The 15,392-nt window shown below is 43.3% G+C and overlaps 1 protein-coding gene across 1 annotated transcript in view; it reads right to left on the bottom strand.

The window, feature by feature from the left end:
- Positions 1–15,392, bottom strand: part of pde4dip (phosphodiesterase 4D interacting protein) — a 53,995-nt gene that overhangs the window by 25,397 nt on the left and 13,206 nt on the right. Inside the window, exons 12-19 of the mRNA XM_034882135.1 lie at positions 11,367–11,552; positions 9,637–9,803; positions 7,944–8,214; positions 6,723–6,900; positions 5,996–6,112; positions 3,911–4,000; positions 2,553–2,919; positions 533–768 (exon numbers count right to left, since the gene is read on the bottom strand). Of these exons, the coding sequence (XP_034738026.1) occupies positions 533–768; positions 2,553–2,919; positions 3,911–4,000; positions 5,996–6,112; positions 6,723–6,900; positions 7,944–8,214; positions 9,637–9,803; positions 11,367–11,552 (1,612 nt within the window). The remainder of the gene's footprint in view (positions 1–532; positions 769–2,552; positions 2,920–3,910; positions 4,001–5,995; positions 6,113–6,722; positions 6,901–7,943; positions 8,215–9,636; positions 9,804–11,366; positions 11,553–15,392) is intronic.

Genomic DNA, 15,392 nt, shown 5'->3' with positions numbered 1-15,392 from the left:
TCAGATGTAATGCAGCTTTAAGGAGTCTCGCCCTGCTGGAGATCAGATCTAATGCAGGTTTAAGGAGTCTCCCCCTGCTGGAGATTAGATGTAATGCACCTTTATGGAGTCTCCCCCTGCTGGAGATTAGATATAATGCAGATTTAAAGCACTTACGCATTTCCAACACTTCAAGGAACCATATGCTTTGTCCATTAACTTAACAGTCAATGGCTGAACTGCATCCTGCTTTCCCTTGTCATAACTACTACGGCCACTAGAGGGCGTCGTCACTAGAAACGTAAATATAGGTCGTAATTGCTGCTTGTACTAACGACCTATGGGAGCGTTTTTGGATGAGGACCGGCTCCTTCCGCAATGAGTTCATTGAACAAGTTGATGTTGCGATGATGCTGATAATAAAACCATGTATTGTGCAGCCTTTTACATTTAAATACACTTTGAATCAATCAGACAGCCTCCTAAAGGAATACGTCACTTCAGATTTCACGGCTGTACACAACCCCAAAATTGATAAAACCAGTTCACTCACGTCCGCTGATCTTTGCGGCAACTCGCTGGGCGAGAGCGCCGCTCTGAGCCAGCTGCTCCCTGAAGCTCTGGCCCATGTAGTAGTCGATGTCGTTGGCCCTCAGCAGCTCCTCGAAGGCCTTGGTGGTGTCGCCCAGGTGCTGCGTGAGGATGCTGCACACGCCCCGACCCTCCCTCAGCCGCTGGCGGAGGTGGGACAGCTCCCGGGCCTGAGCCTGGATCAGGGTATCGAACTTACTACAGAGAGAATAGAAGAAGAGGAATGGGTGTTACGTATAGTTGTAAAGACGATCTGTGGGACGACATGAACGCTAAAAAGTACTCTACTTCAGTGGTGGTATGAACAAAGTACACTGGTCTTGCCCAATATGGCTTCTGGTCTGGACCGAGTCCAGGTGTCTTTATCATGTTGATGATAATATTGGAGGGAAAGTGAAACCCAAAATGATTGTCTTTCGATACTGTCATACATAAGACCTTTATTCTGTCCTGGACTCGGACTTGACTCGGACTCAAACCTCTTTGGACCCGGTCTTGTCTTGGACTCGGTTTTGTCTTGGACTCAAACCTCTTTCACTTGGTCTTGTCATGGACTTGAACCTCTTTGGACTTGGTCTTGATTCGGACTCAAACCTTTTTGGACTCGGTCTTGTCTTGGACTCAAACCTCTTTGGACTCGGTCTTGATTCGGACTCAAACCTTTTTGGACTCTGTCTTGTCTTGGACTTGAACCTTTTTGGACTCTGTCTTGTCTTGGACTCAAACTTCTTTGGACTTGGTCTTGTCTTGGACTCAAACCTCTTTGGACTGGGTCTTGACTCGGACTCAAACCTTTTTGGACTCTGTCTTGTCTTGGACTCAAACTTCTTTGGACTCGGTCTGGTCTTGGACTCAAACCTTTTTGGACTCGGTCTTGACTTGGACTTGACTAGTCCTGGTCTTGGACTAAGGTGGTCTTGACTACAGCCCTGCTGTATATTTATTGTATATTTCATATTTTACATGTTTGTTAATGAATGCACCTTTGCCCAAGTGAAAGTCCACATTCGTGTATCGTGGCAACACAACCTCTGATTCTGACTCTAGCTCCAGTTTAGTCCCACATGATAAATGGGACATGGTGTTCCCAGTCTGGTGTTCGTTAATCCCCCCCCCCCCCCCCCCCCCCCCCCCCCCCCCCCCCCCCGACTGTCATCTGACTTTACATAAAAACATCTGTGGTTCTGCTTGATTGCAACGGGACGATGCTGATGGAAAGTGACAGCTAACGCCTGCAGTGATTAACGGATCAGTGAGACGGTGCCGGGTCAATGAGACGGAGAGGGGTCAGTGAGACACTGAGACCCTGTCCTGGATGCATTGCACCAGGATTTGGGAATGTTTTAGCAAATCGTTTGTAGTGTACTGTCAGAAAATGCAACTATTAAAACGGAATATCTCTCATACTTTTACTGGCTTACAATAACCATCTTCAAGTGCCCAGGCAGACAGACAGACAGACATAGAGACAGAGAGACAGACAGAAATAGAGACAGAGAGACAGACAGACAGACATAGAGACAGAGAGACAGACAGACATAGAGACAGAGAGACAGACAGAAATAGAGACAGAGAGACAGACAGACAGACATAGAGACAGAGAGACAGACAGACAGACAGACAGACAGACAGACATAGAGACAGAGAGACAGACAGACAGACAGACAGACAGACAGACAGACAGACAGACAGACAGACAGACAGACAGACAGAGAGACAGAGAGACAGACAGACAGACAGACAGACAGATAGACAATTTTAGGCATCCAGTAGCAAGACAGCCATGACACAACATACACATACACACATACAGTATATCACACATACTGTAAGAAAAAAATAAAAAATCTAAAATAAAATAAAATAATTAAAAAACAAATATATATACATATATGTACATATGCATATATATACACATTGCAGGGTCTCCTGTTGAAAAATAAAAATAAAACAAAAGGAAATTGTATTTCCCCGTCACTCACCCTGGCCAGGTGGCAGACTTTACGTCCTCCCTGATGGACTTGTTGCCTCCTTTCCTCAGCTGGTCCTCCAGTGCGTCCACGCGGGACGCCAGCTCCTGCAGGCCCCTGTTCGGGTGGGGGTGACAGGGCGACGCCAGGGGACCCCCGTCAGACGACTGCCAGCCCTCGTCGTCCTCCGACGCCTGGAAGGACCAGTTGACTTTGCGAGGGGTGGAGGGTGCGTGGTCGCTGGAGGTGGACTTGGAGCGCAGGCGGCTCTGAAGGCCGCGGATCACCGTCTGGGACCGGGACAGCTGGGAGCGAAGGTCCTCCACCAGGCGCTGGAGAGAGGACATCTCGTCTCCGTCACCGGAGCCCTGGGGGGTTCCTATAGTCATTGATATAAAGTGTTTATTTCTAATATGGTAAAAAAAAAAAAGCAGGCAAGAAATAAAAAAATAAATAAACATTTACAAACAACAAGACAATAAATAAGTATATAATTAAAGCTGCAAGCAGTGTTGGTTAATGAAACCACACACAATAGTGTACAAGAAAGGGGTCAATAGTTATCAAAGGGGCGTGGCTACAGCATATAGGGCGGAGCAAATCCTGATCAATGAAAAGGGAACTCTATGCTGAGTTTAATGATACCTTAAACAAAACTCTACATTAAAAATGAATCCTGAAAGGTTTCGACCAATTGGACAATGTACACTCAAGTTACACACGCTTCCTGTTTTGATTGGCGAAACACACAAAATGACCGCCCCGCCACGGCCATACCCTATGGCGAAAAGGTGTTCTTTTTATAACTTTTCATCTTTATCGTCTTAAGATGACACACACTAAATTTGAAGCTGATCAGATGAAATCTCTAAAACGAGTTAGTTAAAGTACAACATGTGGAAATGGCCAAAATCGCACTTATTCCGAACTTTCAATTCCAAATGACGGACTTCCTGTCGGGTTTAGGCTATGGCTGCAATGGAGTTTTGTGTACGTCTTGACATGCTACATACATGTACCAAGTTTCATTAGTCTATGTTAAACGTACTGCAGGGGCTACATTGTTATTTAGGGGGCGCTAGCGAGCCTTTTTTGTGCGTCTATTCCCAAGACCCATGGACTACATAAATCTTCCCCAGGATTGATTCAAAAACCAATTTTGGGGAGCTTTTGAGTATGTTAAGCCCCTTAAAAAGGCGATTAATTTCGCCGGACAAAGAAATAATGATAGTTTTTCAAGTTTCAGTAGGGGCCTCAACACTGTCGGCGCTCAGGCCCTAATAATAATAATAATAGATTGTTTCTCCCTGTAACCCATGAAAACCCTGTCCTTACACCTCATGTCCTCCTTAAACTGCTTTATAAAATACCTTTAGTTAAGGTGGAGCTGCTGCTGGTTTTGGCAGGCCACCACTGGGAACCACAGTCCAGAGAGGTGCACATCTCCAGGTCGTCAAACTCTGCCAGGGAACACACAGTCACACACACTCATCAGTTTGATATAAGCCGCGTTAAGCAGGAATAAATACCACTTTATGGAGAAACAGCGTTTTCTTTTTCATGCACACAACATACAGACATTTTCAGTTGTTCCTTGTGCAATTAGAGCGACAACAGTGAGTGACTGATGGGAACAACAACCTTTGACATTGGTCCAGTATGAAGTGAGATCGGTGTAGACAGCAGAGACGAAACAAGCTACCATGCAATGTAATAGTGTGACTGTCCAGCTTGTATTTACCTTCACAAAGTGCTTGTTTTTTTCACTGACAGACTCAGATTAATATTCTGAGGGTCTGACAACATTATGGAAAGGATTATTAAGGAGGTTGTCCTTTCTTTTAAAGAGTAAGATCTTTTTTTTAAACATAAAACAAGCAAAATTGTGTTCGCTACACCCACCAGACTCATTGTAAATAAACAGTGATTTAAGCATTGTAAAATACACTTCATTTGAAAGTTGACAGAAACCAAATAAAACTATGAAAAGCCGTTTTGGGTTGTCTGTCCACTTTTCCAACCATTACAACTCTAGATTTGGTTGAAATAAACACATTTTAGTGATTTACATGTGAACATATGTCTGCTCTATACACGCTAAAAGTGTTGCTTTTTTAAATGGAGTCTGGTGGGTTTAGAGCTAGCAATTTCAGAGCTGTTTCTGGTAAAACAGAAATGTCTCAAAGAGCTTTTAAAGGTCTATCTGTAAAGGAATCCTTTCTATATTGTTCAGGGATCCTTTCCATGATGTTGTTAGACCCTTAAAACATTAATCTGAGCCTGTCGGCGGCAAAACAAGCACTTCTGGGAAGGTAAAGACAAGCTTCACAATCGCTCTATTAACTAAAATTGTAGCTTGTTTCACCACTGCCGACTGCAACGACCTTGTTTAAAACTGGACCAATGTCAAACACTGCTGTTCCAATCAGCCACTTAGACACAAAAACAAAGAAAAATGGGGATTTGAAAAAAAACAAAAAACGGTTGTTACCCATTAGTGACACTTTTAGAAATCCCTCCTTGTTTTACAGACAGTCAAGGATTTCAATTTGACCCTGTTCACTTTTTAAGTGATAAAAAACTATGATTTCTTTTTGTTTACTTTCAAATATGTTTGAGCTATAACAGCATGTAATGAATAGTATTAAACACAAATAACAAAAGGTAAAAGTGATCAAATCAGATCAAGTAAAACCAGACAAAATAAAAACAAATGGAATTAAAGAGTATGTCCAGTACTTAGTTCTAAAACGTGTGTATTTCTCTTGAATTTTAGAAGATTGATAAGATGTAAACAGCTAAATCTGTTGATGATGCAGAGCTGTTCTTTGCTTCCCTCTGTTGTTTGGATTATGCTACTACAATACCCAGCAGCCCTAGCTGCTGTTTCCAGGAAATGTGTTGATATTGTATGTTTTAGATAACTTTAAGTTGTAGAAAAGAACCAAAAACTTTAATTTTCTTAGCTTTCTATATGTAGAGAATGTTTAAAACAGAGTCTTCAGACGCATTAAACAGTCCTCAGGCCGTCGTGCAGAGCAGACGGTCTGTAACATACCTGGGACACATATCTGGAACAACTGAGACCTGAGACACATACCTGGGACACTTGAGGCCTGAGACACACCCGGGACACCTGAAACCTAGGACACTTGAGATCTGAGACACATACCTGGAACACCTGAGACCGGAGACACATACCTGGGACTCCTGAGACCTGAGACACATACCTGGAACACCTGAGACCGGAGACACATACCTGGGACTCCTGAGACCTGAGACACATACCTGGGAGACCTGAGACCTGAGACACATACCTGGGACTCCTGAGACCTGAGACACATACCTAGGAGACCTGAGACACATACCTGGAACACCTGAGACCTGAGACACATACCTGGGAGACCTGAGACCTGAGACACATACCTGGAACACCTGAGACCTTAGACACATACCTGGGCTGCTGGTGTCTTCCCTCTCGGCCTCGTTCTCACTGCGGCCGCAGGTCTCGTAGCCCAGGTCCTGCAGGTCCACCTGGATCTGCTTACTGTCCTGCTGCACGGCTGTCTCCGCTGCACAGACACAGAAGAAGCAGAAAGACGCTTTTACTTCAGAGTGTCTGCAGATGACGTCACTGGCAATCAGTATCTTTGACTATTGATATGTTTGACTTATTTTGCAAAAACAAAAGGGGAACTTCATTTTTTTTTCAATCTGGACCCTATGTTGCCAGGGTTCTTGTGTCTAAATTACTAATGGGAATACCATTATTAAAACGCTCTACAACGTCCCTGTTAGTGATGGCGTTGCATAGTCTGTCCACCAGAGGACGCTCTACAACGTCCCTGTTAGTGATGGCGTTGCATAGTCTGTCCACCAGAGGACGCTCTACAACGTCCCTGTTGGCAATGGCGTTGCATAGTCTGTCCACCAGAGGACGCACTACAACGTCCCTGTTAGTGACTAAAAAGCTTGGACTCCTCAGAAGAGGAAATTATCTTCAGTTCTGTGGACGAATGTCGCTGGAAGACAAAATCTTCTGAACATTGCGTGGAGTTGGTAGTCTTAATTAGCTTTGTGGCAACTCATCTGGAAATGGCATTAATGTCACAGACGTTGATTAATGTAAAAAAGTTAAGCAGTAAAGCTTTAAGTCATCACTTAGTGAGTGTGTGCACTCACTGAGCAGCTCCCTGTAGTCTTTGAGCTGCTCGGCCTGAGCCTGCACCGTGGCTTCAGACACCATCAGCCTCTCCTGCAGCTCTCTGCTCTTCTGCTGCAGACGGACGGTCTTCCCACCGTTCAGCGAGGACGCGGCGTCCTGCTGCGGACCGGCAGGACACACGCTGTCCACGACATCCTGGAGAACAAGCAGGGGAAGAAGACACTTTTAGGATGTATTGATTATATATGGATAAGTGGTGGTGGAAGTAGTATTTTGATCCCATACTTAAGTAAAAGTATTAATACCACAATTTAAAAACACAACACTACTCTCTAGATATAAAAGTATACATGTGACTTAATTTGTAAAGTAGCCAGTAACTAAAGATGTCAGATTAATGTAGTGGAGTACAATACTTCTCTCTGAAATGTGACGGAGTAGAAGTTGAAAGTGGCATGAAAAGAAAAGACTTAGACCTAAACTTAGACATCTCTTTGTTTATCCTTTTGGCATGACTGCTGCAAGGAAATTGGAATTTTCCACCTCAATTTTCAGCAAGAAAAAGACAGTATAGAGAGAAAAAGAAAAAGACAGTATAAAGATAACAATATCATTAGTAATAATATTAATAATAATAATAAAAACCTTTGACTATAAAAAGACATTTACCTTTAATTATCAGTCAAGTTTCAGGTGTCAAGTCAAGTGTTGAAGTGTCCAGGTGTGTGAGTCCAGGTGTGTGAGTCCAGGTGTGTGAGTCCAGGTGTGTGTGTCCAGGTGTGTGAGTCCAGGTGTGTGAGTCAAGGGGTGTGTGTGTCCAGGCGTGTGAGTCCAGGTATGTGAGTCCAGGTGTGTGAGTCCAGGTGTGTGAGTCCAGGTATGTGAGTCCAGGTGTGTGAGTCCAGGTATGTGAGTCCAGGAGTGTGTGTCCAGGTGTGGGACTCCAGGTGTGTGTGTGTCCAGGCGTGTGAGTCCAGGTGTGTGTGTGTCCAGGAGTGTGTGTCCAGGTGTGGGACTCCAGGTATGTGAGTCCAGGTGTGTGTGTGTCCAGGCGTGTGAGTCCAGGTGTGTGAGTCCAGGTATGTGAGTCCAGGTGTGTGAGTCCAGGTGTTTGAGCCCAGGTGTGTGTGTCTATGTACTGTCCTCTTTACCCTATTCCCCCCCGAGTGAGGAGTAGTACAGGCTGATGGCATGAGGGACAATAGACAAAGGAGTCCCTGCTGTTCCTGTAGCTGTACCTGAGAGGACTCGGAGAGTGTCTCCGGTCTATCGGCTCTCTGGTCCTCGTCGGGCTGGATGTTTGTCAGCTCGCCATCCCATGCGTCCCACATCTCGGAGATTTCCTCTTCATCCTCCTCCATCCCTTCTATGGTCACATCCAACTCTTCCTCCTCGTCTTCGTCATCCGACAACTGTTGTCCGGCGCTGTGTTTGGCGTCGGGCTGCAGCCCTCCAGCCAGCCGATGCTTTAAGTCTCCGATCTCGGCTTGCAGGCTGAACAGAGCTTTCCTTTAAAACAGACAGAGAGAGATAAACAGGTAGAAATAACATGCTGCCCTCTAGTGGCCAAAAACCTGCTTGTTGCACCTTTAACCCTCTGAGGTCTGAGGGCATTTTTACATATTTTCTTTACCCTCCTGTTGTCTTCGGGTCAAATTTGACCCCTTTCCAAAACGTAATTTGGGTTTCTTTCAAACAAATTGTCCAAAAATGTAACGTGGATGGTTCCCAACAACGCTCCTTCACAAGTTAAATTAACAATCAGTTCACTTCTGTCATTGAGAGTATTTGTCAATTTTGTATAGGATGTGGAGAAAAAACAATTGGTATTAAAAAAAGTGACAAATGTAAAAAAAGATAAAAGCGTCAAAAAAATGACAAATGTCAATAAAAGTGAGTAAAACGTCAAAAAAAGTGACAAATGTCAATAAAAGTGAGTAAAATGTCAAAAAAGTTACAAATGTCAAAAAAAATTAAAAATAAAAATAAAAAAGCTCTAAAAATGTGGGGGGAAAAACAAGAAAAAACAGGCTCAGAAAAAATCAACAAATGTTGAAAAAGTGACAAAAACATTGGGGGAAAGGCGCAAAACGGTCAAAAAAGAAGACCAAAACGTTAATAAAAGGTATTTTATTTGAAATTTTGACAGAGAAAAACAAGAATTTCCGGGTCTGCAGGAAGACATTCTCCTTTTTAGGGTATTTGCATATAAGCGATCCCCTTGTTTTTCACATCAAAATGTTCAGAACAAACTCAGCTTTCCATCTAGCGATGTACACATTTTTTCTGGAGACATGTGGAAAGAGATAGCCGGGTTGACACCAGAACCTTCTCAGTTGTAAGTGAGAGTGGGTCTTCATTCACAGCCCGTTAGCAAAGGGGCATCACCAATGGACGCCGCTCAAACGCCTCTGGGTGCAACCGGATAGTCCTTCAGCCAAAAAGCTGCTCGCTGTATGTTAGCTGCGCTACTGTCATCGGGTAACACCCTTCTTAAAGGTGCCTTATTGGTGTCTCGATTGGAAAAAGTGGGAATGGGCTTGAATGGGCTCTTGGCCAGACGGGCTTGCAGAGCAAAACTCAAATTTGCCAGAAGCTAAAGCTGAAATGTTGATGTTCGCTTTTAAAAATTCTGAAATCTCTTTTGAAAACAAACTTTAACTTGGTTGTACGAATTGTTTCAGGGCTTGAAATGAGTTCCCCAAGTAGGTAAATGTCTAAAATTAAATTTTGTAAGTCACTTTTTTAAATAGGAGCTTCGTCAAACATCGCTTGGACGTCACTGGTCCTCAGAGGGTCAAAGTTGAATGGATTAGTGTAGTGTTATATTATATAATATTATCATTTTTAACATATACCATGGAAAGATTTAAATTAAATGGTTTTAGTCTGTCTTTCAGTACTGGTCTGGTGAGGCGATGCTTTCCTTACCTCATCTGTGAGAGTGAGGAGAAGCCGGCCTTCTCTAGCTGAGCCTTCAGCTCCCCCAGCTCTCTCTCCACCGCCCTCTTCTGCTCCACCAGCTGTTTGACCTCCATCAGTCCCTGCCTCTCAAACAGCTGATCCTGGGATGAAGTTTTCCCTGGACCTCCACGACCCTGTTAGGACAGACAGACAGACAGAGTTGTTTCTGAATTATTAGTTACGAGGACCCTGAGGTGTCACTAACAATCGTACAATATGCAAATTTGTACAGAGTCATAAAAACCCAACACAGTCTCTCTACCCATGAGTAAAACCCGGACGCTTGGGTTAGGGTTAGGGTTACGGCATGTGCCTTTGGTGTTGTTGTTGAGACTTTTAGCTTCGTATCTAAATGCGCTTGGTCGGGACTTTTGTCGTATCTATTTTGATGCTTCGAGTCGGGATGTACGTTTAACTGACATGCGGCCCAAGAACGGGACAGTTGGGGTTAGGACAAGATGGTGGATGGGGTTATGAAATGTATGTTGCAGTAACACATGGATTTGCATTTTGGGCTTTCATACCACTCTCTACCATTGTTGCTTTTAATACTAGGCCATCTTAAATCGCAGCGTAGACCGGTGTGTTCCCACAAACGCTGAAAAGGGGGTTTTTGCGTCGCGATCTGACGCTGACAGCCACAGGCCAAGCATTCGTTATTTACGCGTTTGGGAGTAAGAACTGGTTGACAAATCTTTGGAAGGACCCTGCCATCTCTGGAGGACACCTTCAGGGGTGGGTCGCATCCTGGTAGATGTGACCTTCCTTGGATGAAGACAAAGTCTTGGTCTTGGTCTGGCAGATGCGCCCCACCCCCGTCATCACCTGTTCTGTCTGTTACCCTCCGGCAGTTGCACTCCCGAGAAAGAGTATGCAGGAGACAGGAGAGGAGATTCTGTCTGTCTGGAACTGTTCTGGTTTTGGTCTTGACTTGGTCTCAACCCCTCAAAGTCTTGATCTTGTCTCAGTCTCAACCCCTCAAAGTCTTGGTCTTGACTTGGCCCCTTCCTGCTTCGATCTTGGTCTTGACTTGGTCTCAACTCCTCGAAGTCTTGGTCTCGACAAATTTTTAACCCCTCAAAGTCTTGGTCTTGAATAGGCCCCTTCCTGCCTGGGTCTTGACTCGGTTTCAACCCCTCAACGTCTCGATCTTGTTTTGGTCTCCACCCCTAAAAGTCTTGGTCTTGTCTTGGTCTTGTCTCGGTCTCAACCCCTCAAAGTTTTGATTTCATCTTGGTCTCAACCCCTCAAAGTCTTGGTCTTGACTTAGCCCCTCCCTGCCTAGGTCTTGTTCTTGACTCGGTTTCAACCTTTCAAAGTCTCGATCTTGTTTTGGTCTCCACCCCTGAAAGTTTTTTTCTCGTCTTGGTCTCAACTGCTCAAAGTCTTGGTTTCGTCTTGGTCTCAACCCTTCAAAGTCTTGGTTTCGTCTTGGTCTCAACCCTTCAAAGTCTTGGTCTCGTCTTGGTCTCAACCCTTCAAAGTCTTGGTCTCGTCTTGGTCTCAACCCTTCAAAGTCTTGGTCTCGTCTTGGTCTCAACCCTTCAAAGTCTTAGTCTTGCTTTGGTCTCGATGCTCTCTGGTCTTGGTGATGACTCGGTCTTGGTTTAGGCGGTCTAGACCACAACACTGGATCAATCATCAGTACTTGAAATCAGAGCTTCATTCAGACGTCCAGATCCAGAAGATATTCATACCTTGGTGTTGGCCAGAGACCGGACCCTCAGTCTGGACTCGTCTTCATCGACGCTCTCGCTGTTTAGATCATCATCGGCCTCGTCTTCATCCTCTGAGCTCAGTTCTGCAAGTAGAAGAAAGAGGAGAAAAAAGAAGGTTTCTACCGTGATTAGTATGTCATTTACATTTCTCTCAACCTCACTTTTCTGTTTGACTTTGTGACTTTTTGTGCAATTCAGCAACCAGAGAAACCGCACGAGGGTTCAGAAGTTATCCCGGTCCACTTCAGCTGGCTTTACGACATCCTTCACTTTCATCACACTGTATTTTGTAATGCAACATCCGCTACACTGCTGAACGTTAAATACATGAGTTTTAGCGCGGCAAAGATTAAATCGATTAGTCGCTAACTGGTAAATAAATTACCAACTGTTTTGATAATTGATTCGAGTCATTTCAATGAAAAAAAGGCAAACTTGTGTGATTGCAGCTTCTTAAATGTGAATATCTTTTAGTGTCTGCTCTCCTCTGTGACAGTAAACTGACTATCTTTGAGTTATGGACAAAACGAGGCATTAAGGACGTCATGTTGGGCTTTTTGAGAAACACTGATCCACATTTTTCAGCATTTTCTGACATTTTTAAAGACCAAACAACTAATCTAGTCATTGAGAACAATCTACAGATTAATCCACAAGTTGCAGCCCTAATGAGTTTAACTGTTTGTACGTGTAAGCCAGAGGTGTGGTTCAATGTATTTTATATATGTACTGTATATACTGTTCTACATGAATACATGGACCAGAGTGGGGCATCTGGGTCTGCTCCCAAGGACATTTTGAGCGTCAAAGACTTGATTTCCTGCAGTCTGATACCATTTAATCCTCCAATTTACGATGGAAATACCTTTATTCAGCCTATGCAAAGTAAAACACAGATGACAATACAAAGTACATCAAAATATAGTGGAAAGTATGTTGGCATGTGCCTTTTTTTAGGCGGATATACTGCTCATATAACACATTTGATTGACTTTAATACTGAATAAGCCACTGAAAAAGACTTCATGAACACAATGGACGTTAAGATGTTCAAACAGAAGAGGATTATGGGTAACCTGAGCCTGGGAAATTCGACATGCTATGCTAGCGAGCTAAATCACGGCCTTGACTTTTCTTGGATGTGGTGGCGATGAAACAAATCAAAGGCTAAGACAGTCAGCCTCTGATTAGCATCATTAGAGTCATACTTAATACCAGCCGTCCATGTCTTTTGGGTCACATGTCAAAATTAATCACGTTTCTGTGAGTTTGTTGGACATAAAGTGTTCTCTTGATAACTACATAAAAAGCAGTGGGGTTTCTTTCAGAGTATGTATGTGTGTGTGTGTGTGTGTGTGTGTGTGACTGTTTGAACCAAAGAAAAAGCCCAAGGTAACGGATATCCGGCCTAAATGAGTCAAACACAGCGGATTTTCCGGCGGCAACAGATACAGTCGTCGATGTCGTTGATATAGACTAAAACCAGGAATAACCCGATGTTTATTGAGCACTATGGCATTTAAATTGTGTGAGTGTAAGTATTTCAAAGCCTGTATAAAATCACAGTTGTGTAATTTGGATTGTGTGCTTGAGTAACTGTGTGTTTTGGGGACTGTGTGTGTTCATGTGGAGACAAAAGTACTGCAAGGACTTCACTATAGAGGCAGAAAGACATACAACTTCTTGGGCCAGTGGGCAATAATGAGTTGATTCATATGAATAATCACAGGTAAAAACAAGATGCTTTGTATTTTACTCATTTATTTTCTAGGATTTCATTTTGAGATTATATAACATTTGGAGTTTGGGCTTGAAATTTAGAAACCTTTTGACATAACTGTAACCTCGCCAACTTCTGATTAAGTCTTTCTCAGGTATAAAGAGGAGCTATATATAAATATATATAGACCGATATTTTGGATATTTTGGCGTTTGAGTAAGACAGGACTGAAACGGATTGGTGACTGCATTGTGAACAGCTTTTAGCAGACAATAATTTCAATGTAATAGATCTTAAATAATAGAAAGAAACACGAGGATCTCTGCGAGTTGATGAGTCACAAACCTCCTCCTACGGGTGACTTTAGACCCTTTTTAGGGGGGCTCAAGAGAATAATAATAAAAACCTTGACAAGTGAGAGTTTGCGAACTTGTCTGTTAGGGACAGCGGATACACTATCACAGGTTGAAAGGGCTTGGAACAGGTTTACTACCCTGTGTGTCTGTCGCCGATGCTACGCACCTGTAACCCCGTCAAGGTAAGGGTTAACAGGAGCGTAGTGTTGGCCAATCAGAGGAGGGGGTGCCAGAGTCCAGCCTATCTGATCTGTCTTGCCCTCCCCTCTCTCCTCCTATCGCTCCCTGCAGGGGGGTTCTGGCTCTGGATCTATGGAGTCTGGATCTGTGGTTGGAGTCACCTGCTGCCTCCATGTTCCTGCTCCACACCCTCTGCTGCAATTCTCCATGTCTCTCTCTCTCTCTCTCTCTCTCTCTCTCTCGGTCTCTTTCTCTCACCCCCAACCCGTCGAGGCAGATGCCCCCCCACCCTGAGCCATGGTTCTGCTCGAGGTTTCTGTCTCTTAAGGGAAGTGTTTCCTTGCCTCTGTCTAGTGCTTGCTCTTGGTGGGAACTGTTGGGCTTCTGTAAATAACATCCCAGAGTCCGGTCTAGACCTGCTCTTTATGGAAAGACCTGGGAGATAAATAACATCCCAGAGTCCTGGTCTAGACCTGCTCTTTATGGAAAGACCTGTCATTAGGGTCTGATCCCTTCTAAATGCCTGAACCAAGAATCACTCCTACCTCCTTCATGGCCTCCTTAAATCCCAAAATGCATGATGCATGATACTCGTTTATTAATCGAACGGCGCGATTACATGTTCGGGGTTTGAATATGTATAAATGATAACCTGCAATCCGACAAATGTGGCAAAAGCTTTTATGTAAAGAGAGGGAAGAAACATTCATACTTACTGTGCTCCAGTGTGACAATAATATTTATATAACATTTATATAATAATGAACCACAGTGGTGGAAGCGATGGTTGTTGAATTGCACATTTGAGTCATGAAATCACAAAAGCAGAATCTCAACATTTTTCTCCACAGAAGACATCAGTAAAGTCAGAATAAAGGATCGTGATCACATGAAGGCAATGTGGTAATATTTTCAGATTGTTCATAAAATCCCGATGTGAGTTAGTTGAGATTGTCGTGCGGTTTACAGCATTCAGAAAAAAACCAAATCCAAGCAGCTGAACACGCCGAGGCACACGCAAAGACACACAGAAGGGGAGTTATTACACATACAAAGCAGTTACAAACCCACTTAACCGAGGGAATGATGAAATATACAACATTTGTTTGAGAGAAATCAGTTTTTATCATTTAACTGCACTGAAAAACGTATAAAACAAATGAAATAAAACATAATTCGGGACGAAAACCCCAAATGATTAGGAAAAAAACATCTTATATGTACAAAATGAATCATTAAAACAAAACTACTTTAAGTTATTTTCAAAAATTAAGTACTTTAAGATGGTGTAATCGGTTTGAGTTGATCTGCATTTTGATGAATATCAGGACATTTGTTTCTTTCAATTAAAAACTATAAGTATTTATCAAGTAATAATCATTTTATCGATTATATTAAGTGTTTTCTCCACTGTCAAGCCTTTGTTTTTGTACAAAAAGCTGGAAAATTACCATCTTTTACCGTTAGAAAGTCAGAAAGATGCTGAACTGACACTACAAACATGGGGAAAATGTCAGCCTCTTTACCTTAGCCTCTCGTTAATCAATTACCTCGTTAACGAAACAGACACCTGCTGTCATCAGGGTTCACAAGACTGTAGACCCAAGGATGGTATGGAAATGTCACTGGTTCCAGTACCATGTTCAGTGTCAGGCTACATCTACATTAGAAGGTCCTCAGACCTCTGCAGGGTAAATCCAGACAGCTAGCTAGACTATCTGTCCAATCTGAGGACTATGGTTACCTGGT

This window comes from Etheostoma cragini, chromosome 9 (genome assembly GCF_013103735.1).
Source record: "Etheostoma cragini isolate CJK2018 chromosome 9, CSU_Ecrag_1.0, whole genome shotgun sequence".
Taxonomy (NCBI): Eukaryota; Metazoa; Chordata; class Actinopteri; order Perciformes; family Percidae; genus Etheostoma; species Etheostoma cragini.
This window is presented reverse-complemented; position numbering and strand designations above follow the sequence as displayed.